At 41.2% G+C, this 24,080-nt stretch overlaps 1 protein-coding gene across 2 annotated transcripts; it reads right to left on the minus strand.

Annotated features, from left to right (window-relative positions):
- Positions 1 to 1,452: 1,452 nt before the first annotated feature.
- Positions 1,453 to 23,348, minus strand: Hacd1 (3-hydroxyacyl-CoA dehydratase 1). Of its 2 annotated transcripts, none has more exons than XM_069991733.1 (7): positions 23,063 to 23,348; positions 13,136 to 13,253; positions 12,981 to 12,999; positions 12,816 to 12,904; positions 8,693 to 8,814; positions 3,394 to 3,572; positions 1,453 to 1,633 (listed from the first exon to the last, which is right to left on the minus strand). In XM_069991733.1, exons 1-7 carry the CDS (start codon positions 23,317 to 23,319, stop codon positions 1,551 to 1,553), a joined length of 867 nt encoding a protein of 288 aa, XP_069847834.1. In that variant the 5' UTR covers positions 23,320 to 23,348; the 3' UTR covers positions 1,453 to 1,550. The 2 variants fall into 2 exon arrangements, with proteins under 2 accessions (XP_069847834.1, XP_069847835.1); XM_069991734.1 differs by lacking the exon at positions 23,063 to 23,348 and adding an exon at positions 18,350 to 18,414.
- Positions 23,349 to 24,080: the final 732 nt, after the last annotated feature.

A 24,080-nucleotide genomic window follows, 5' to 3' on the forward strand; every position in this document is an offset into this window, starting at 1 on the left:
ATGGTCACAGAAAACAATGCAAAGGAATTCCAAACACTTTTTCTCTTTTTAAAAGTCAAACTATCATTTAACACTTTATTTTCTACACAAATGACAGCTTAGAACTGGTTGAATATACTATAGAATATACTGAACTAAATGTAAAGCTGAAATAGGCTTCCTGTATAAATATATAGCTTATCAAATAGTTCAATGGATTTTCATTTTTATCAAACTTAAATTATCCACAACTTTGAGGGGATTAAAAAAAAGTCTAGCTGCTTAGAGAAAAAATAAAAGTTGAATTAGAAATAAGACTTAAAATATCTTTCACAAGATGTTTTTGTTTTGTTTCGTCTTTTTTGCTGGTCCTGGGGCTTGGACTCAGGGATGGGGTGCTGCCCCTGAGCCTCCCTGTGCTCAATGCTAGTGCTCTACCACAGTGCCCTCTCTGACTTTTTCTGAGTATTTTATTGGAGATAAGGGTCTCACAGACTTTCCTGCTTGGGCTGGTTTCAAATCATGATCCTCAGATCTCAGCCTCCCGAGTAGCTAGGATTACAGGCAAACACCACCAGAACCTGGCTCAAGATAGGTATTTTGATGAGATAAATATGTGAATTTCTTATATCAAAGGGGCAGGGGAACTCACTGAAAAGAATTCAAGAAGATACTGATACAATACAGTAGTGTAAGAGTACAAGGAATATCAGCATTTTGAGAAGTAGTAACCCACTACATATTGCTCATTAAAAACATTCATCTGCAGAGGAAACATGAAAATATATTGTAACAATAGAAATAGCACCTTAAAAATTCAAGTGATTGGAAACGAGCTTGCCAAACTGTTCTGAACTCTCAATCTCTACGTGAAAAGAAAATTAATAAAGAAGATAACACAACTTTGAAACATTCCATGTTACGTACTGATTGGAACATAAAGTGCCCAACATGTGAAGCCAGAAGTATGCTAAGACATCAACAGTAGGCAAAACGTTCCTTTTCTGTTGCAATCCTACTTATTGACTCTAAACTCAGCCAGTAAATCAGCATATTGTTACATCTACCTAAGAATTAAAACAAACTATCTTCACACTACCAAAAATGGTTATTAAACACAAACTGTGGGTTTCAATACATAATTAGTAAATTATTATCATTTTTAGTTACTTTCATTTATAAATATCACATAAATGTCAATGGCAAGTATCACAATGTTTTATTTAGTAAATTAATTTTTGCATACTGATTTTAACAGCTGTTAGCATATGCTGTCAAAACAAATCAGTAAAACAAAAGCTTTTTCCCAGGTAATGTAGCCAATTATTTACTAAATGACCAACAACTACTTCAAGTCACTAAGATATGTACAATTGTTATATATTTTTAAAAAAACAGACAACATAATGTTGAAGACAAATATCGGCAAATACCACGTCTCAAGTGATATTTTAATAAGCAGTACAACCCATGGTATTTCATGAAATTGTTTATTCTTGTTATTAAAAGTTGGACTCAAGTAATCTGGTTATTGTGGAAAAAAAGCACCGCACTGTGTGTGTAGGGATCGGTTAATCATCCTTTTCTACAAACACCTCTCCAAGAAGCACCTTCCTTCTTTGGCGTAACATATGAAAATAGAGTTGTGGAAACACTGAAATGGAAAAAGACACCAAAGAAAGATAAGCTATTATTTATTATTTATGCTTGAAATCTGTCCATTACCCCTCTAATATTTACAGAACTCAGCATATGAGTACTCATGGACATTCCCCACAAGACGTAGCTAATATTTTAATGGTATCAACGGTTAGAGGTTTTGCTTTTGATTTTCTTCAGTTTTATTTATTTTATTTTATTTTATTTTTTTGGGTCCGGTCGTGGGGCCTGAACTCTGGGCCTGGGCACTGTCCCTCAGCTCTTCAGCTCAAGGCTAGCGCTCTACACTTGAGCCACAGCGCCACTTCCGGCTTTTTTCTTTTTGCTTATGTGGTGCTGAGGAATCAAACCCAGGGCCTCAAGCATGCAAGGCAAGCGCTCTACCACTGAGCCGCCTTCCCAGCCCTCAGTTTTATTTTTTAAGCAAGCTTAAACACCTTCATGAAGACCTGGATGGCCAGGTCTGAATTTAGAACTCAGTGATGCTTTCAAATACTGTGCCAGGCCCTGACATTGAATCCATCTATCATGGTAGAAGATAAAGTGACAAAAACTCTCTGACCTCTAAGCCCACTTGTATTTTGGAAGGGCTACAAAGCTGGAGGTCTGAAGGTCAGGTTTTCTGTATATCCCTTTTCTTTTCTTTCTTTCTTTTTTTTTTTTTTTTTTTTTTTTGGTCAGTCATGGGGCTTGAACTCTGGGCCTGGGCACTGTTCCTCAGCTCTTCAGCTCAAGGTGAGTGCTCTACCATTAGAGCTACTGTGCCACTGTCTGGTTTTCCTGCCTCAGCTGGCTTTGAACTGCTATTCTTAGATTTCAGCCTCCTAGTGAGTAGCTAGGATTACAGGTGTAAGCCACCTGCATTTGTACATCCCCTTTCAATGAAATACTTTTTAGTATTTCACTGTAGCTACAAATTTTCTTCATCTTCCTACCCCAAATGATTTCAGAGTTTCTAATTGTCTTGAAAAGGGTGAATAGTTGTTCTACTCTCCTATTTCCTGACCATGGCTATCAAAATTTTACCTAAAAATATAGCCCTATCAGTACTTAAATGAAGTGAAGAGGGTCTCACTGGCTCACTACACCACAACTACTAAGAGATGATGAGAAATCAAGTGGAGAAAATGCTTTATTAAAAATATTTCAAGAAGAGCAGCCTTATTATTTTTCAATAAGCAACATGGAGACTAAAAAGTATTTCTATATGACTCTTCCAAATATCTGTAATCAGTAGAAAGGAACATCTTACATTCTCTTAGACAGACTGTTCATGTTCCAAATACAAGCAATTCACAGAAGCAACTTTGCAAACGGTTTCATTATTTTTAAATAATTGCATCATATTAAGCAAAGGCATTTGAAAAGGCAATCACGTGCATTAATTTACTCACCCTTTTGCTCACAAATGGTAAAGTTTTCACACATTTCTTTCAATTATAAATGAATGAGATTGGATGGAAATTTTTTTATTGTGAAAATACTGTACAGAGGGGTTACAATTATATGGGCAAGGTAATGAGTGCATTTCTTATCAAGCATTGTTGCCTCCTCCTTTGTTTCCCCTTACCATCCCTTCCCTTTTCCCCCCATCATCCCCACCCCACCCCCCGCGTCAAAGTTGTACAATTTAATGTGTTTGTAAGCAATTTTTTCAAATTATTTTTCCTAGCTTATAACAGTAGCTTATGATATCTTTCAAAAAAAGAACTTGGCTATCATGTTAAGTCAAAGAACTCATAAATATATACTTACATGGTATATATGAGGCCATGGTTATAAGAAGGAAATAATAATAGTCAAAAGAGACGTTGTATTTGTTAGGAAGTCTTATCGAAAACATTCCTGATTTTTTCACATAGGGCAAGGCAGCATAGATTGTAAGAAGTTCACCAGCAACTCCAACAGGATATAAGATGATAAAAAAGTTATATCTGGAAGAAGAAAGAAAAAAAATCAGCGAATGATTTGTTCTAGAATGTTTGTTGGCTTTTGTGATAATCATCTTTTCTACTCTTCCTGCATTTAAACCTTGAAATTCTCCTTTCTGTTTATATTTACAATAACCTAACACAAGTAGGTTAGTTTTTCTGTTTTAATCGTTTCCTGATCAATTATCATCCAGTTTTCTAATAGCCGTTTCCATTCTAAATAGAAAGCTCTTAATACAATTAGAAGTCACATTAGTTTATTCCACTGAGATACTTTTATACATTTAAAAAGGTATATGTAGCTTTTTGTTTGTTTGGAGAGAGTCTCCCTATAATGTTATAATTGGTCTGAAACTCTTGGCCCAAAGAAAACCTGCTTCAGCTTCCTCAGTAGCTGAGATTATAGGAATGTGCCAGCATGCTTGTCTATACAGTGTTGTTTTTAAGAATTATAAAGGTAGGGGCTGGGAAGGTGGCTCTGTGATGAGTGCTTGCCTTGCATGCCTGAGGCCCTGGGTTTGATTCCCCAGCACCACATAAGCAAAAAGAAAAAAAGCCAGAAGTGGCGCTGTGGCTCAAGTGGTAGAGCGCTAGCCTTGAGCTGAAGAGCTGAGGGACAGTGCCCATGCCCAGAGTTCAAGCCCCACAACCGGACCCCCCCCAAAAAAAAGAATTATAAAGGTAGCTTTTCTTGGCACATGCAATCATAACTACTCTCCCCACCTCCACTTCACAGCAGCTAGTCATTTACTGATCAAATGTTTTCTTTAAAAAGACTACTTATGATCTAATTTTTTATTAAAAATTTGAAATAACCAAAGCAATTATTTTTCATAAGTATTTGGAAAACTGTAGCTACTAATTAAAAGTAGTTATCATGGGCTGGGAAGGTGGCTCAGTGGTAGAGCGCTTGCCTTGCATGCCTGAGGCCCTCGGTTCAATTCCTCAGCACCACATAAGCAAAAAAAAAAAGGAAAAAGCCGGAAGTGGCACTGTGGCTCAAGTGGTAGAGTACTAGCCTTGAGCTGAAGAACTGAGGGAAAGCGCCCAGGCCCAGAGTTCAGGCCCCACAATTGGACCCCCCCCCCCAAAAAAAAAAGTAGTTATCATAGCAGAACACAGATCCAAAGTCACAGGTAGTGAGGATTGTCTAAAACTGCTTTCATGTCAAATCAAGTGAAGGGTCTTACAATAAGAATTAGCTTGTTAAAAGTTGAGTGGGGGGAGTGGGCTGGGAAGGTGGCTCAGTGGTAGAGTGCTTGCCTTGCATGCCTGAGGCCCTGGGTTCGATTCCTCAGCACCACATAAGCACAAAGAAAAAAGCCGGAAGTGGCGCTGTGGCTCAAGTGGTAGAGCGCTAGCCTTGAGCTGAAGAGCTGAGGGACAGCACCCAGGCCCAGAGTTCAGGACCCATGACCGGACCCCCCCCCCAAAAAAAATAGAGCGGGGAAGCTGGGTGCCAGTGGCTCACACCTGTAATCCTAGCTACTCAGGAGGCTGAGATCTGAGGATCACAGTTCAAAGCCAGCCTGGGCAGGAAAGGCCGTGAGACTACCTGTCAGAAAATCACAAGTGGCGCTGTGGCTCAAGTGGCAGAGCGCTCACCTTGAGTTGAAGAGCTGAAGGAGAGCGCCCAAGTGCAGAGTTCAAGCCCTACTACCACCACCACCGCCCCAAAAAAATAGAGCCGAGAAAGTGCTACTCAAAAATCCTAAATCACCAGTTGGGATCAATTTGGCTATTTACTCTAAGTGTAGAGTGAGCCAGGCAGGTTTCCAGTTGGAAGAGCCTAAAGGATCTACAGCAATGACTCCTTTAAGGCAAACCATTCCTCTCTGTTGTTAAATAACAGTTGCCCTCAAAAACTAAGGACAAATTTTTTTTATTGAAAAGGAGCTCAAATTAATCTGAATTTTTTTAGTCCTATCGTTGGCTTGAAGAAATAGCTACAAGGAAAAGTCAGCTGAAGAGGATTGGAGACAAAAGATCACGCAAATCTCATGGGCCACGGCTACAAGGGATAGCGTGGGGAGAAGGGCAGAATCATTTGCTAAATAGATTAATGGCTAGAGAACAAAGAAAAAAAAAAACCCTTACTTTTCCCGTTTGCCATCTCCCTGCTCTGGCCTCTCACTAGCCCGCTGGAACTTACCAGTCCTCTGGACATTTGGTATATCATTTTCATATCTCAATTTTTTAAATTGTACATCACAAAATATTTCACATTCTCATTTGAAATAAAATATCCAAACTGTGAAGATCTGGGGTTTTTTTCTTTTTAGAGGGAGCATCTATTTTTTATGCATGTGACATTCAAATGATTTCTAGTAATATTGGGGGTCGTTTTGTTTGTTAGTTTTTGTCATTCACAGGGCTTGAACTCAGTGCCTGAGGGCTGTCTCTGAGCTTTTTTGGGTCAAGGCTGGCACTCTACTATTTTGGGAAACAGCTCCACTTCAGTTTTTTGATGCTTAATTGGAGAGAAGAGTCTCAAAGACTTTCTTGCCTGGGCTTGCTTCAAACCTTGATCCTCAGATCTCAGCCTTCTGAATAGCTAGGATTAAAGGTGTGAGCCACCAGGACCAAGCTAATAGTATTACTATTTAAGAGGGGAAAAAAAGTGACTCTGAGAATAAACTACTTTAAAGCCTTAAACAGTGAAATGGAAACAAAGTACATAATTTATTTGGCCTTGCTTGCATTTTACAAAGATCTCATGAAATTAACTATCCAAGACTTCAGGGCAACAATGGGAGATCTGGCTATCTGTAGTTCACATTTAGAAAGATATGGAGCATCCCTGAGGATTCTCAATTATTACCTAAAGTTCTTCAGAAGAAATGTGCTTTTGAATTTAAAATGGAAAAGCAATATGACAACATGACCCAGCCTTGCAATTGTCTTTACTATGGTCTTTTCAGGAACACTTACAACAAACACATAGAATCAAAAGGGTCAACTCATGACAGTAGGCATTTCTAACATGAAGCTTTATTTCACAATAATAGCTTCCACATTTATTTAGATTATTTAATGGAGTTGACAAATATATTCTGGCAGCTGGGATTTTTTAAGGTATTTTGGGTATAAATGATCATTGTGATTAAGATTAAATGACTTCTTTTAAGCTAGCACATACATTTCAATGTGAAAAGGTTTTATGTAACACCTTATGGCCCATTAAGGCAATTGACAAATGATTTCAAAACAGCAAATTTAAACAAGCAATGCACTTTTGTACTTTTCTAGACAATCAAGACATGCGAATACACCCTTAAATGCAGAGAGGCAATGTATTGAAGATTAACATTCCAGATCTATGGAAAATGTACAGTGTCTATTCTGTATCTTCTTCAAACAAGTTCTGCAAATGAACACACAAAAGGAAACTATGTCCTGAGTTAATATTTTTAAAGGTGCCAGACTGTCTGAAGACTAGCCTGCAAAATGGTATTGACATGCACTCAAACACATGCAAAAATGGCAACCTCATAAAGGCCTAATTTCTAGATTATGTTTTCAGTTATAAAAATGAAACCCAACAAAAACACATCTGACAGACAATAATATCTCAGCCCAAATGATAAATTTCAAAGCTTTTTAGAATGTCTAGAAGAGAGCTAAAGAACATTTTGAAAGTCTGAGAAAACTATATAACACAACTAAAACTGATATCCTTGTAGAAAGATTATAAATAATTTTAAAGTTTTTTTCCTTCCTTTTGATTTACTTATATATTCTAATTTATTATATTTGAGCATGTATAATTCATGAGTTCAAAAAGAAGTCACAAAAGAAGAAAGTGTTAGGCTTTTAACTTATGGGATCTAAAACAAGTCTCAAACTAGCTGTCAGTGCTTTAAAAATAACAAATATTGATACTGAGTTGTTTATAATATCTCAAAGTGTTACTGATTGTATCAGAAGGCTGGAAATTATCTAAATTCTATCAACCGAGAAGTGATTCAATTATACTATAAGATAGTATGCAGCTTTAGAATATTAGAGATTAAATAATACTAGATATAGATCCCTCTATATATAAAAAGATATAGATATAGATAGCTAGATTAAATAGATAGATTGATAGATAGATAGCTATAAAGTATAAAGGTACTAGTACCCCTGTTTAGGTTTAAATAACTCACATCTGTGTTTTTATATATTTATTATGAAAAGGTCCCGATGAGTAAACTCCATACTACTTCCCTCTAGAGATAATGAATCCAGGACATTTCTGTGCTTATTATACATACTGCTGTCAGAGCTTTCTGTAATGAAAATGTGTTTCTTCTGTAGTTTAACAAAAACTGAAGAATATACTTTTTACCCCTTTTTACCTACAAATATGGGACATACACCTTACACTTACTCTACTAAAAAAAAGTTTGTGTGTGTTTATATTCAGAGGATATAGCTGTTTGGTGCACACCTGCATCTCAGGTTGAGGGCAGTCAGGTATTACATGTCACTGTTGTTATGTGATTTCTATGATAAATACAACAAACAAAACAGAATGAACAAATCTATGCAGGCTTGTGATTTGTTCTCCAAGCAGCAGATTTTCTTTTAGAATAATTGGAAATGTCAGTTAATCGAAGAATTCGAACTTCACAAAGAACAGTATTCCCTCTTTTGCTTTAAATGATTATTATTTCAAATAATACAATTACTACGTGTGATTTTGGAAATACTTATGCTACTTAGAGCAAAATGTTTAAAAAGTAAGATTCAAAATGGCATTTTCCTGTAAGAAATTAAAAATTGTGGCTGCCAGATTAAATATGAATGTGAATCATTAACACAAAATGATATGTTCTTTTAGCACGGTTCCTTTAACACAATAGGGTGCTTTCCAAGAAAAACTATCGACCATTTCTGAGATCACCTAAGGATATGATTAGTTTTTATATTGATTTCACACTAAATGTATTTTGATGTGATTCATCTCCAGTCATCATTAAAATTAAGCTTTTAGAATATAAGTTATACTATCACTAGAATAAACTAGCCATTTCTGGCATTGTGGAGTTACCGCCCTGTTTTAATAATCTGGTGTTAGCTGAACACACAAAATCAGCAGGCAGAGGACAGAGAGAAAGCAAAGGACAAGATATCGCCACCTGGCCCATTTAATGAAGTATGGCAAGTGGTCGAGGAGACTGAATGTGTAGAAGGAATAGCGGGTTATCTCAGTCACGGTCCAGGAGACCAGGAAAAGCACCACGCTCTCTTCATTCTGGATCTGCAGAAATTACAGAGAAATCCACAGTTGCTGTACAAACCTCAATCTGTTTTTTTCAACTTTTTTTTTTTAACTATCTCTTGTCATTTATCATCATGGGGTGCTCAAATTAGACAAGTTTTCTATACGGGGGAAACTTAATAAGATAGTCCCTATTTTGGAATTTCTTCTAACAGGATAGTTCAATTCTGCCTTATGTAAAGGAATGTTCAACTACTGGCTGGTTTTGCTTCATGCCAGCCAGCAATTTTACTATCTCAGGACAATGTCACTACTTGAGAAGAAGCAGAATAGGAACAGTCTGACCCTTCAAGTTTTTACTTTTTTGTGGTGCTGGAGCTTGAACCCAGGGTCTAATATCAGGCAAATGCTCTGCCACTGAGCTACATCCCAGCTCCAACTTAGTAGTAGTCATTCAATCCTACCAACCCTGTTTATCATGGTACAAATTCTAATCTCCCCATGCATCATTGTCCCCATTACTACTGTTTTCATTCAGGGCCTAATTCTTTTTTTTTTTTTTTTTTGTCATGGGGCTTGAACTCTGGGCCTGGGCGCTGTCCCTCAGCTCTTCAGCTCAAGGCTAGTGCCCTACCACTTGAGCCACAGCACCACTTCCGGCTTTTTTATTTCTTAAGTTTCTTCTCTCTTTAGTCTTCTCATGGATGAAGGCTTTCTCTTAAAAACAAAGCAGACAGGATCAGCTAAATCTTAAGACTTAAAAGTTCACCGGTCCCCCCATTGCTTAACAGGATAAAAGGATAATCCTAACATCTGAGCTCAATATTCAAAGTCCCTTATTACCTGAGCTCAGAAATCTCTCCCTAATCTTCATTCCTAATCCCCTAACCCTCCTATCTACTTTCTCACCACACTGGCTGTTATTTCCCAAAAAATACTCAGAACTTTTGCCTTTACGTATGTGAGTATTTTCTAACTAGAATATCATTTCCTTGCTGTTTCCCATAGGGAATTTTTTTTCCCCTCATCTTTTTTTTTTTTTTTGGGTCCAGTCGTGGGGCCTGAACTCTGGGCCTGGGCGCTGTCCCTCAGCTCTTCAGCTCAAGGCTAGCGCTCTACCACTTGAGCCACAGCGCCACTTCTGGCTTTTTTCTTTTTGCTTATGTGGTGCTGAGGAATCGAACCCAGGGCCTTGTGCATGCAAGGCAAGCACTCTACCACTGAGCCACCTTCCCAGCCTTCCCCTCATCTTTAAATATTCACCAGAAAGATCACACACTCTAGAAAACTTGCCTAAGGTTAAGGTTTGAATATGAAATGTGCCCCCACAGATTTGTGGACTGATTATCTCCAGGCGGTGGCGCTATTGGGGAAGGTGGTAGAGACATGAGGAGGTGGGGCCTAGCTGGAAGAAGTTAGGTGACTGGAGCCAAGCTTTTGAAGGTTATACCTGGTCCTGACTGGAGCCAAGCTTTTGAAGGTTATACCTGGTCCTGGTCCCTTCCTCTCTCCCTTCCAGTCCACATGAAGTGGGCAGCCTCTGCCACAGCTTCCCTTACCATGATGTTCTGCCTCCCCACGGCCCCAGAATCAACAGAGCCAAAGATGGTGAACAGAAATCTCTAAAACGGAGCAGGTTTTCTTTCACAGTGAGGCAAAAGCTAACTAGTACAGTTCCCCAAATTCTCTCACCCGAGCAGGTAACTCCCTCGCCTTCCTGGTTCTCACAGTTCTTCAAATATGTATTAAAACCCTGGCTGATTTGTATTCCTTTTTTTTTATTATTATTACAGCTAGCTCTTAAACATCTGTCAGTATCTACCTTGTATGTCCATTCTTTGGGAAAGCCGTCTGTAGCTCTGTAGGGCAGACTAAACCCTAACAATACACTGCAATGCATACGGGGCTCTTATTTCAAAGCACTGAACATGAATATAATTCAACAAGCATTTGTGTAACTATCTCTTTAGCTTCTCTCTTCATTACTGACGCTACAGGGTGGGAATCATGTTATATTGTTAACATTATAGTGTCAGGCACACAGTAGCTGCACAATTAGTACCTGACACATAATCAACACTTGGGTAACTGCCCCAACATCCAGTGTGATAACAGTTGGGATTGTCTTATTCACTGCTGCAAACTCAGAAATTGGCACAGGGCCAGATAGAAGAATGTATCCCATAAATATGGCTGAATTAATTAAGGAATGGTTGGTAGATGCTAGTGGAATACAGTTCTCAGATAAAAGGAAATCACAATACTAAGAGACAGATCTTGTGAAAGATAAAAGGAACAGAGAAGGTTCTCTTATGGATAGAAGATTTTTTTTATTATGCTTATGTAGTTGTACACAGGAGTTTCAATTCAACATGTCAGTTTGTGAGTACAATGCATCCTTTCTTGATTCTCCCCCTATCTCTCCCAGCCCCCCTATCTCCTTGATTTTCCTAGAAGGCTGTCTTTCGTTGTTGTTTGTCTGTTTTTGTCTTTGGGGGCTCATTGCTTTTCTTGTGTCTCTCTAATTAATTTGGGGGTCTCCTGTTTTCATCTTTCTTCTCTCTTATTCTTCAGATTCCTTGTGGTCCTGTCCTGACTGTTCCATTTATCCACTGCCTAACATAGTCTCTCTTCTATGCTGTTAATAGGATGCTACTGCTTTTAAGCAATCTTAGTACAGTCTGGCTCCCTGCGTGGCAAGTGCGTATTACGATCTGGTGAGGGACCAGGTGGGTCAAGGAAGTTGGGTGAAAGGTTCTAGTCAAGAGGGCTGAAGTGTAGACTAGTAAAAGGGCAGAAGGGCAGCGATCTGTCTCCATGCAGACCGGAGGCCAGTGAGGCTCTGCGGGAGCAGTGAGGAGGTTGGGTGTCAGCCTCAAAGCATAGAGGAGACAAGAAAGGCGTGTGAGGAAGGGAGGCCAGACATCTGTCCTCAAGTGGACAGGAGAGTATGAGGCAGTCAAGAAGGTCAGAAGGGTTGAGCTGGGAAATATTTCTGACATGGCTTTAAAAGGTCCAGTATCTTCACAGAGTCTGTGTGGTGTTTGTTTTGTTTACCAGGTTTAAGCCATGAATTAGATTCGGTCTGTTGGTCTATCTCCTGTCATACCTATGTAAATGATAAGTTCACTTGTCCCCAAGTTTCTCAACTCTCATTTGTGAAAGTGATTTTTAATGGACAAATTAAAACTGTATATAATTATGGTACACACTTCTGATGTGTGAAAATATGTATGAGTGACTGGAATGGCTAAATGAAGCCAATTTGCATAGGTGTTATCTTCTCATTTATTTGTGCTGAGGACACTTCAAATCTACTCTTGTTATCAATTTTCAACTGTATGTTTACATTGTTATTGACTACAGTCACCATGTTGTATTTAGTCCTTCCATCTGAGATTTAGTGGGGAATTTTTTTTTTGTTCTTTTCTAAATGAAGATGATAGACAAGTTTACTAGAAAAGAAATATGGCACAGAAAGAGAGATAGGGGCTTTATATGCCACGGAGAAGACAGTACTCCAGCCCATCCCTGACATCCTAGCCAGATCCTTCTGATTTGGTATTCTTTCATTGAAAAGTCTAACTTGTAGTCTTTCCTATCTGATCAGATTCACAGAATTACATTCACTTCATGCCTGTTGCTACAATACTCAATGCTAATTAAGGAGGGGGATGGGGGTGAGGGGAGGAATGAGTTCCTTATATCAAAAAGTTCAATTATGTAATCAAGGAGAGTAACTTTGATAAGAAACTTCAATAGGAAACTTTCAATTAGTTTTCAGGCAGAAGATGAATGTTAAGTTAAAAAGTCAAAACATAGGAAAAGAATACATTGAGAATGAAAGACGACAACTTTTGTTCATTTTTAAATTCAAAGTCAGTCTACTGCAGCAATATGCTAATGTACAATGATAATTGAATTTGAGACCACATCCTTTTTGCCGAATGGTTCTGCTTCCTGAAATATATTAATAGCTTAGATCCCTATGAAGGAAAACTTACCCTGCAGATTCAAGTAGCAGTATGCGCATCACTTACCGGTTTTATACTGTGAGTGATGAGCCACACCATGAAGATTCTTGAACTTACTTGGACCCCAGTCACAAGCACAGAAGTAGGAACAATACCTTGAAGAGAAAAACAAGTCAACTACTGCGCTAATGGCCACTGTGATAACAATATAAAATAAAAGCAAATACTCACCAATTAAACAGTGGGCTATCTGTAAGGGGGGAAAAATCACAAGTCAATGATATACCACAGGTGGTATGTAACTAGCATAAAGATTGATAGTGCTCAACAAAATATATTTTCAAACATATCATATAGCATAGCAAACAACACGTTAAGAAACTTACCTCAAGCAAGGCAAAGGTTTGGAAAAACTTAAGTGTCTTCTGAATACTTTTATATAAACCTCTGTGTGTTCCTTTTTCCATATAAAAGCGGACCATGGCAATAGCAAGAACCAACCACCTAGAGAAAGTACAAGTATTTTGTAGAGTTCTATCAAAATTAATCTGTACAGGTGTGGATGGCAGCATTCTTTACCATAGCCAAGAGATGGAATCAACCCAGGTTTCTGTGAATGACAGCATAGAAGCATGTGAATGGAATGCCATTCAGCTCTGACAGGAGATAAGCCCTGGGGATGCTGGACTGAGTGAAAGAAACCAGTCACAGAAGAAAAACACAACAAAAATCACTGTGCGTTTTGCTTCTGTGAGGTACTGAGAGCAATCAGATGCAGGGTCAGCCAATAGAACAGTGGTTCCTAGAGGCTGGGAGTGAGAGGGAGGGACACAGATGACAACAGGGAATTAGCATTTAATGGTACAGAGATGAACTTAGGCAGAGGGACAATGGCATGGCTGCATAACGACTTGACTGTTCCTCCCGCTGCTGACTTGCAGCTTATCCAAGTTTGAGATGGTAAAGGTTAGGTGTTATTTTATCCCAATGTTTAAAAGTCACTGAACGTCCTGAAAATGAAACTTTGCAACTTATACAAAATGTATGTTTGTTATACTAAGATCATTCATTTGCTTTGAAAAAGCCCACAGAAAGCTCGAGGCCCATGTCTCATGCCTGTGACACTAGCTACTCGGGAGATAGAGTGGGCAAAATGTTTGTGAGACCCCCTCCACCCCCTCCCCATCTCAATCAACTATGGACAAAAGTGTAAATAGGAGGATCATGGTCCAGGCCAATTCGAGCAAAAATCAACACTCTAGCTTAAAAATAACCAGAGCCAAAGGGCTAGGGATATGGCACTGAGTTCAAAACTCTAGTACTACTTTTTCTTCTGCCCAAAAAGGCTTACAGTAAAAAAAACAAAAAAAGACAAGTGGTATTTTTATATCAACTCTCCAAGGAAAAGTATATACAACATACAAAAAAAAAAGCCTACAGACAATAAGTATGTCCAGGTAATTTTGGTTCCAGCAAATAAACTGGCAGGCTAAATTAGATCATCATACAACATGTAATAATTATATAAGGATATCTTTGGAGAAAAAGAAACTATGAAGACCTGGGCACTGGGCACTGGTGGCTCAGACCTGTAATCCTAGCCACTCAAGAGGCTGAGATCAGAGGATCAGAGTTTGAAGCTGGGAGATGAATGTTCAAGCCTTTTCTCCCCAATTAACCAAGAAACAGTTGGAACTGGAGCTATGGCTCAATGGTAGAGGACGAACTGAGACTGAAAAAGCTCAGTACTGGCACACAAAAAATAAACCTATCTAAAGCTGTACCTAGGCTGGGAAGGTGGCTCAGTGGTAGAGTGCTTGCCTTTCATGCATGAGGCCCTGGGTTCGATTCCTCAGCACCACAGAAGCAGAAAAAGCCAGAAGTGGTGCTGTGGCTCAAGTGGTAGAGCGCTAGCCTTGAGCTGAAGAGCTGAGGGACAGCCCAGGCCCAGAGTTCAGGCCCCACAAGCAAAAAAAAAAAAGCTGTATCTGTGTAAATATATGTAATTTATATAAATATATAGTAAAGAATTATATATGGGCACCAGTGGCTCATGCCTGTAATCCTAGCTACTCAGGAGGCTGAGATCTGAGGATCACAGTTCAAAGTCAGCCTGGGCAGGAAAGGCCATGAGACTCTTATCTCTAATCAACCACCAGAAAACCGGAAGTGGCATGGTGGCTCAAGTGTTAGAGAGCTCACCTTGAGCCCAGAGTTCAAGCCCCATGACCAACAACAAAATAAAAGAATTCTATAAAGGGATAAGTAGGACTCCTTACACAATTTTCACTCAATTAAAACAACTGATACACCACAGAATAATTACAGATAATCATATGTGAGCCTACTTTCAAAGTGTTTGCTTCTTTAAAGAAAAAAATAAAATAGATCTACTCTTGCTTTTCAACTTAAATGTTATGTTAAATATGGATTCTATCCAATGAATTGATACTTAAAATCTAGGGGACATTGTAGACAGTGGCTTCCTTGTATCTGCTTGTCATTCTTCCTGGAATCATGAAGGAGATGTCATTTTCCTCATTTCCCTTGCAATGACAAAAGCATACGGAAGGCCAAGAAAATCCCCTATAGCTTTTTCTAAAGCCCAAATGATACATCCATGGGAATAAATAGCTTCCCCAGGCTTTAAGATCAGAGATCATCAAAATATCTGTTTAAACAGATTTATGTTTCTATTATTAGTATGCAGTTTCAATTTTATTTTTTTTAAATCTCAACAGCCTACTATGGGTACACAGCTTAGAAGGAGTTTTGAAAGAAAACAAAAACCCTACTGACAGAATATGGTAAATATGGAACACAGGCAGCTGTTTAGAACAATAAGAAAATAGTGTAATGACCCCTTTATTCCAGGAACCTGGACCTCTTAATCCCCAGTAAGGTAAAAAACACAAACAGCCTAGTTATGAAACCTGACAAGAAGTCAGGTACTGTCAGAAACTATTCAAAGACTTGTGAAACAGAAGTATGGATGAAAGCAAACAGGGATAAGTCTATTTCTGGATTGCCATCTATATTGCAGACACTGCCGTGTATTAACATTTAATCCTCAGAGTAACCCATGAAGAAGTATCCAATTCTACCACTCAGGAATCAGAGTCATAGGGACATATAGCCAGAATCAGCCAGGACCCAGAGCCAACACGGGGTCCAGGCCATCCACCACGACTTCAGGGTCTGGTTCCAATAGTAATGCATACTTAAATTACAAATGCATTCTAAAGGTTCTAGGCCCAGACTACACTGAACTATTTTAACTGATAGTAGGGTTCAAAAATCAAGTTGAAGGTCACTTTTTCAGATGAGACCTAGTAAGACATCAAGTCTCAGAGTAGGCTAATAATGGAATAGGCTGAAATAAAGGCTCTGCACCTCAGTCCGGTTCTATCCTCTATGCCACAGCTTTCCCGGATTCCACTCAGCCATGTGAGAACCAATACTGAATTCAAGACTAATCCTTGAGTGCTAATTTGGATAGTGTTTTAGGTACTCTCTAGGCTTGTGATGTATAACTTCCCGATCATCAACTTCTAGTCTCTATGGTTTTAATAGGAAAATGAAAAGTGGGCTGGGAATGTCCTTAGAGGTAGAGTGCTTTGCCTAGTATGCATGGAGCCCTGGGTTCAACTCAGTACCACATGAACAGAAAAAATTGGAAGTGGTGCTATGGCTCAACACACACACACACACACACACACACACACACACACACACACACACACACACACACACACACACACACACACACACACACACACACACACACACACAGTTTAAGACAAAAGATGCCTTCTTTTACTTTTCTATATTCTTGCCTCTTTTTAGGCAAAATCAAATGAAAGGAAATAGGTTAATTTGAGAGATAACTATGACCATAAGAAAGATTTCATCAAAGAATGAATTTCACTGTCATTTTAAAATATAAATTTTGGGGGTAGCATTTTACAAAAAGCCATGGATTATATTTCAAGTCTTACTGTTGTCCATAGGTGGCAGTATTGGATCAAGTACTGTAGCATCACACCCCAATCAGTACAGTTCAAAATAGCTTTCTTTACACTCCGGGACTCAAAGGGACCAGTGAAATATCTATTCTAACCGTACCTATTCTTCAGTAAGTAGGGTGATGAGCTATCTAACTGATTATGGAGTTGTTCACTTCTTAAAGCCAGCATCAGAGAGGGTCAATCAAAGAGTCCCCACTTTGGACTTCATCCATCAGTTTACTGATTGTGATAAGACAAAGAAGAAAAAAACTCTATAAAAGAAATTAGAATTTCTCATACTAAGAATTATCTGGGATGTACTGTTCTGGTTTTTAAATATGCTAGGTTATTGATTATATGAATTTAATCAGTCCTTGATAAATAGGTTATCTGTGGAAAATAAAAAGAAGTAACTCATAAAGAAGTGTTCTATGTGTAGAGGATTCCTTGTTTACTTGCTCCACTCATTTGCTCATTCATTAACTCATTTAGCTATTCACCTTTCAGGTTCAACATTTATTAAGGCAAATACTAACCTAGTTACTATGGAAGGAATTAGAGATAAATAGGTGATAGTATTTGCCACAAGAAAGTCTTAAATCAGTACGTGAAGATAAAACAACCATAATTTACAAAACACAGGTCTTCTGCTCTCTTTTACAGATACAGTGACCATGAAAAACCTCATCTTTTCTTGCTAGCTGTCTTCTGGTATTTCTTTTTCTTCTGAGACTTCCTGAAGACTGGAACCATTTCTTAGCTATACCTCTATCTCATTTAAAGTTCAAACCTGCCTTTTAATTTTTAAATGTAATCAATTTCAAATGAATACAAAGTTAAGAGAGTAGCATAATAACCCCTTTCTGTGAGCCCAGCACCCACGCTCAACAATGCTCATCTAATGGTTGATCTTGTTTCTTCCAAACTGCCACAGCTCTCCTCCCCCAATCATTTTAATCGGCCCCCAACAATATTCTATGATTCACAAATGTTTCATTACATATCCCCATGATGATTTTTATAAGAAAAACCATAATACCATTGGTAGTGTAAGGGAAGCACAGAAACGGAGGGACAACAGGTAAACTTACTGGACAATGTGTTGAAAATGAACTATACAACTTAGGGGTGGGGATGGAAGGGAAAAACTGGGAATGAGGAAAGCGGTGACAGTGCCCAAAAAGAAATGTATTCTTTACCTGACTTATATAATTGTAACACCTCTGTACATCACCTTTACATTAACAATAAAAAATTGAAAAATAAAACAACTCCCCCACCATATTTATTGAAATGAACACCAGGAAGTGGACAAAAACTATAATACCACTATTCCATTTTTTAAAGTAACTTCTTATTTACCATGAAACAAGAAGCCGAAGTACAAATTGCCATAATTTTATTTACATCAGATTGAAATAGGATCCACGGTGTATAATTAGTTGGCATGGCTAGTTACATGGCTCAATGTATACAATTTTTCCCTTGACCCTCATTTCCTCCCTCCCTCTCATCTTCCTTCTCTTTCTTTTGCCAAGTTTCCATTCTTCCTGCAGTTCCCCTCCATCTGGAGTTTGCTAATTGGATACTCACATGCCAATGACCATGTTCTGTTTCCTGTATTTCAGTAAGGTGGTAGTTAATTCTAGATTACTTCTCAGATTCATGGGGCAGGGGGACTCTGTGGTAAATCCACACACACTATGTAGCCTCCTCATCAGGATATGGCTACTGTGTCACATTTGAGAAACAAATGTCAGATTCCTTGCTCTATTTAGTCATACTGCCTATATTATGAACAGCACATCTTAACCCATCTCCCTTTTTCACAAGAAGTGCAAGTTTAAAATCAAGGGGTGAGAAGTGGCATTTTTAAACACTGTTTGTGCATGGGAGAGTTGCTGTGAGCATCTCTTGCCTATCTATGAGCTCTCTACTCCGTGTAATAATCTAGCAGAGTAGTTACGTTAATCCAGTTTTACAGATGAGAAAAACTAAGGGCCAGAGAGGTTAAACAATATGTTCCAGAGTAATCAGCAACAAAGAATGAAACAAACCTAGCTGCAGTGGCTCATGCTTGTAATCCTAGCTTCTCAGGAGGTAGAGACAGGGAGGATCTCAGTTAGAGGCCAGTCTGGTCATGAGTGAGACACCCATCACAATCAACAAAAGCTGGACGTGGCAGTGTGCACCTGTCATCCCAGCTACTCAGAGGGCATAGACAGTCCAGCAGGGCAAAAATTTGAGACCCTATTACAAAAAACAAGGAAAGCAAAATCTGCTGAGAGTGTGGCTCAAGTGGTAGAGAACTTGCCTAGCAAATGTAAGACAAAACTCATAACCTCAGTATCACAAGAGAAAGGGGTCAGGGAAACGAAACAAAACCCCTAATTAGCATCTTCCTGTACTGATGGTGCATTTGAATCCATGTATGTCAGCATGGCACCCAAGGCCCAGTGCAATCATCAGGGCTTACTGCTCACCTCCACTGTAGCTCCATTGTTGCTGTCTAACAAGCTCACATCTCTACCCTAACTCCTGCTGTCTCCCAGCCATGCCCCTGACACCCTACTCATCCTTCAAAGCTCAGCTGCAACACTATGGTCATGGTCACTGTCACAAAACTTTCTCTTGATCCTCCCTGCCTGATACCTTTGTCTGGAGATATGCCTTCTTGTTTTTTACTGCAACTTCTGTGTATATATAAATGTCTCCAGGATTGATTTTTTTCAAAGGCAGTCATGGAAAACGTATCCTATGCCCTTCACTTAACCCAGGACAACACACTAAGACTGTGGACCCAAGTGTTTGTTGGGAAACAGGGTAGAGTGAGGGTGCTGCTCACTTCCCTAGTCAGGAACATATTGTGAGCAAGTGCTATAGAATCCTGACATACTTGAAGGGTGTGATTCTGCTCAGAATTTATCCAAGGTCACCAACTCAACAGAAAACATAAAATCAAAATGTCATTAGAAGCATGATTTAACAGGACTGCTCATTAACTCTATCCAGCTGCATAAATTCATATAAGTATAGACATATTCACATAAGTATAGACATAACAGTATAGACATATTCAATAGACTATTGGGTAGAAAGAGAAGCATGCAAGGATAAGGTTTCATTCATTCATTCAGTATATATATTTGAGTACTTCCTAGAGCTTACACTTTAACAGGCGTGACATACAAAAACAACGAAGAATTAGTAAAATTCATAGTACAGTTATGTGGCAGTAGGTGAATGCAGAAACATGAAGCAGAAGAGATTAAACACACACACACACACACACACACACACACACACACACACACACACACACACACACACACACACACACACACACACACACACACACACACACACACACACACACACACACACACAGGGTCTTTATTTCAATGAAGATGCCCAAGTGGAACTTTCCTGAGGATGTAGATTGGGGTCAAAACCTACAGATTTTATACTCACATGAATGATATTGAGGGAAAATGAAAGACTTCACTAGGTGTACAGAATGAGACAATTTTCCTTTCATCCTTATGTAAACATTTATTATACTTTTTTTTGGGGGGGGGTCCGGTCGTGGGGCCTGAACTCTGGGCCTGGGCGCTATCCCTCAGCTCTTCAGCTCAAGGCTAGCGCTCTACCACTTGAGCCACAGCGCCACTTCCGGCTTTTTTCTTTTTGCTTATGTGGTGCTGAGGAATCGAACCCAGGGCCTCAGGCATGGAAGGCAAGCGCTCTACCACTGAGCCACCTTCCCAGCCCTTATTATACTTCTTAAATACTATTGTATCATTTTTGTATTACCACAAAAAAATAATAAGCACTCCAAAATCTTTCTGGGAAAAAGAAGTAAGCAAAACAACTTACACGAATACAAAGAACTTCTCTCAGTTAATGTTCTGCTACACCATTAAAGGCATACTTTTGTCTCAGTTTTAACACTGCTTCTCCTATCCACCATTCATAACACATCCCTCAATGCAATAAGGAGAACTGCATCCCATGGCTATTTCTAGAATCTTGAAATGTTTACTCTCTGCATATGCAAACTTTATTTCTTCTTCCACATCTCTGGAAACCTCTGCCAAGACGGATTATTCCATACAGTGACCCCTGCTTAGGAAAAGCTATGGGCTTTCTCAACAGAGGCAGAGAGACAGGTAAATTTAAGATACACACTGGTTTGCTAGGGCAGAATAGAAAGAACAGGAATGAAGTGGGGAAATGCACAGGAGAAAGCATTTACTTTTGTGCCAGATGAGACAAGACACCTCACAAACTTCAAATGCTGTCTTGATTAGAGGTCAAAGGAAGGAGGACATAGAAAAGTAGAACAAAATGAGCAAAGATGGAGAGAATGAACACAGAAGAGGGAGACCAAGATTTCAAATGCAAGAAAACGGGGATGGGAATCCAGGGGCCTATAATCCTGGCCACTCAAAAAGCTGAGATCTGAGCATTGTGGTTCAAAGCCTGGACAGGGAAGTCCATAGACCTTTTATCTCCAAAGCAGGAAGTGGAGCTATGGCTCAAGTGGTAGAGTGCTAGCCTTGAGTGAAAAAGCTAAAGGACAGTGCCCAAGCCCAGCCCCAGTACTAGTTAACACAGGAGAGAGCAGAAGAAGAGAAAAAAAGAAAACTTGGAAGGGGGGAATTAGAAGCAATGGCCTTGAAACACAGAATGGCCTAAAACCCTTAGATCACAGTGGAAGCAATATTAAAGGTTTTGTCTTTTCTTTTCTTTTTACTTTTTTTCTTTTCACTTTTTCTTTGTGATTGTAATTATGTAGTGATTTTCAGTTTTGAAATGGCAACTTGTGTCTTAAAAATGGACAGTGGGCTGGAAAGAGAAGTGATAACCAGCCAATTACACATGGCAGGTGTTGAGAAAGTGTATTAATTGGATAAGACTCTCCCAGTGGAAACACAAGTCTTTCCACCTCCACCCTGTACCATGTGTAAAGTAGCAGTGCATGGTGGGAGTGGAACTGTTTGCCAGTTGCTCTAAATATATTAGGTTTTTTCTCCTTCCAAGATTTTAAAACTTAGGAACACACAAAGAAAGTTGTAAAGTTCTAGAGTCTTGACATTGGGGTAGAAATCCACTTACTTGCTGGTGATCTCCAGGAAATGACTCAATGTCTTGGTGCCTTGTTACCGTTGTAATCTAAAAAGCCTAATCATGAATTGGGAATGTAGAACGATAAAAATAAGGCATATTGGAAGGGAGGAAGGAAGGAAGGAAGGAAGGAAGGAAGGAAGGAAGGAAGGAAGGAAGGAAGGAAGGAAGGAAGGAAGGAAGGAAGGAAGAGGGGGAAGGGTAAAGAAATGAGGCAATCTCTGGCATACAGTAAATCCTTAAAAAAAAAATCTTCTATTTGGTATTCACTATCATAAGGCATGTAACATATGTTCAACACCATACTCAAAGATCTGATAGCCGTCAATCACATGTTCCTAACAGCCCTGGAGAAAGTTTAAAACATTAAATGCTTCCTCCGGTGTATCTAGGTTAGGCTCATTTCTCATGTGGTATTTGGGGGACGGGGGTGAGGGGGTGTCTTTCAAGGGAGTTAGGCCAGGGAAGAACCTTGTCCTTCCTCCAGCAGGTTCACTTTTGACCGCTCGTTGAAGAACAGCGACCATGGTGTGGACCCTCACTTCCCAAAGCACACCAAACCAGGACCAAAAGCACCCAAGGAAGGGTTATCCTGAAGGGAACAAGAAACTATGAAGAGGCGGGCCACGACTGCACCCCCTCCCCACCCCGATAAAGCAGCGACTTTGCACAACTCTCTCAAGGAAGAACTTCTAAAGTAGAACATGCATTATTATTAATAATCATCATAATAATTTAGTTTTCGAGTTCAGGAAAGTGTCCGGCCGGCGAGCTCGCGGGAGAGGAAACGGATTCTCCCAGCCGACACCCGGTTGGGGGAGGGGGGTAGCGTGGGGTCACCGACAAGTCCGGGATCGACTCCCCCGGGGTGGCCGGACGCAGGGCGGGCGGCCTCCTCCCCCGCGGACCGGCCCCGCATTCCTGCCCCGGTCTATACTTAACCTCCGGCCCGCGCCCCGCGGCCGCCGCGCCACGCCGTGCACCGTATTAGGCAATGCCCGGCGCGCGCCGGCGCGGCCCCCCCCGCCCCTCCCCCGCGCGCCCCCGGCTCCGAATGTCGGGGGGACCCCTCCCCCCCAGGAGAAGATCGCCGCTCCCGGCTAGACGCCCAGGGTGGGGAAGGACTTCCCCGCCCTCCCCCCCCCCCAGGGGAGGGGGGGAAGGAGGGGGCGCGCGTACCCGGCGGTCATGGCGATGTTGTAGAAGGTGAGCCAAGCGGTGGCCAAGACGCCCAGGCGCCTCCTCTTGCCCGTGGCCTCCTTCTCCTCGCCGGCCTCCGGGCCGCCACCGTTGGTGCCGTCCTCGTCGCTGGACGCCATGAGGGCCTCGCACCCGGGGGTCGTGCCCGGCAGGGGAAGGGGAGTGGGTGGGGGTCCGGCCGAGCGCAAGGCTGAAGCGCCGCCGCCCGCTGCCGGCGCCTCGGTCCAGCGCCCCATGTGCCGCGCGCAGGGGGCTCGGCGCCGCCCGCCCGCCCGCCCGCCCGCCCGGCTGTCCGCCCGGCCGCCACCGCGGGACGCCCCGCCCCCGGCCCCGCCTGTCCCGAGCGCTCGGGACGCCCAGGCCCGAGGGGGGTGGGGGTGGGGGTCGGAGTGGGAGGGACGCGGGGCCCGGGTCACAGCTCCCGGGTGGCACTAGGGTTGGCACTGCCGTGGGGTGGGGACAACTTTTCTTCCTAGAGAGACGCCCCGAGGTGTCCCGAGTCCCGGCCACGTGCGCCTGGCTGGGGGACCCCCCCCCGCGACGCCGTGCACCTGCTCCGGCTCCGCCCCGCCCCGCACTCAGGAAAGAGCTTTCTGGCGGTAGATCCCCGATCCACCCCACCCCACGCCCCGCAGCGGACTCGATCGAAATTCGCATCTGGGAGAAGAATGCTGTGGTTGTCCCCGGCGCTGGCACCGGCCAGGCCAGCTGGACGCGAACCTACCATGAGTGAGGGATTCTAAGGAGCCAGGGGTTCTAAGCTCCGGGATGCCCAACGACCGCAGAACCGCGCGCGGGGCTCGGAGGAAAGCTGGAGGGAGGACGCTGAAGTGGGAACAGGTATAGGTCCCCGCCAGGAAGGGTGTGCCCGGGCCCACTTGCTTTCTCCTTCCTTCCTCTTTCCTTCCTTCCACCCTCCCTTTCCCTTCCTCCCGCCCTCCCCTCCTTCCTTCCTTTCTCTTCTTTCCCTCCTTTCCCTTTCTTCTCCTCCTTCCCT

The sequence above is a fragment of the Dipodomys merriami genome, unplaced genomic scaffold, assembly GCF_024711535.1.
Source record: "Dipodomys merriami isolate MVZ:Mamm:240054 unplaced genomic scaffold, mDipMer1.0.p SCAF_4, whole genome shotgun sequence".
Taxonomy (NCBI): Eukaryota; Metazoa; Chordata; class Mammalia; order Rodentia; family Heteromyidae; genus Dipodomys; species Dipodomys merriami.

Bases quoted from the DNA above. Each gene is read 5' to 3' on its own strand.
- Hacd1 (XM_069991733.1), bottom strand. From the start codon at position 23,319: ATGGGGCGCTGGACCGAGGCGCCGGCAGCGGGCGGCGGCGCTTCAGCC. The intron at 8,815-12,815 runs GTAAGTGATGCG...TAATTTCTGCAG, and splicing joins TCACTCACAGTATAAAACCG to ATCCAGAATGAAGAGAGCGT. The intron at 1,634-3,393 runs GTAAGTATATAT...TTTCCATTTCAG, and splicing joins CATGGCCTCATATATACCAT to TGTTTCCACAACTCTATTTT.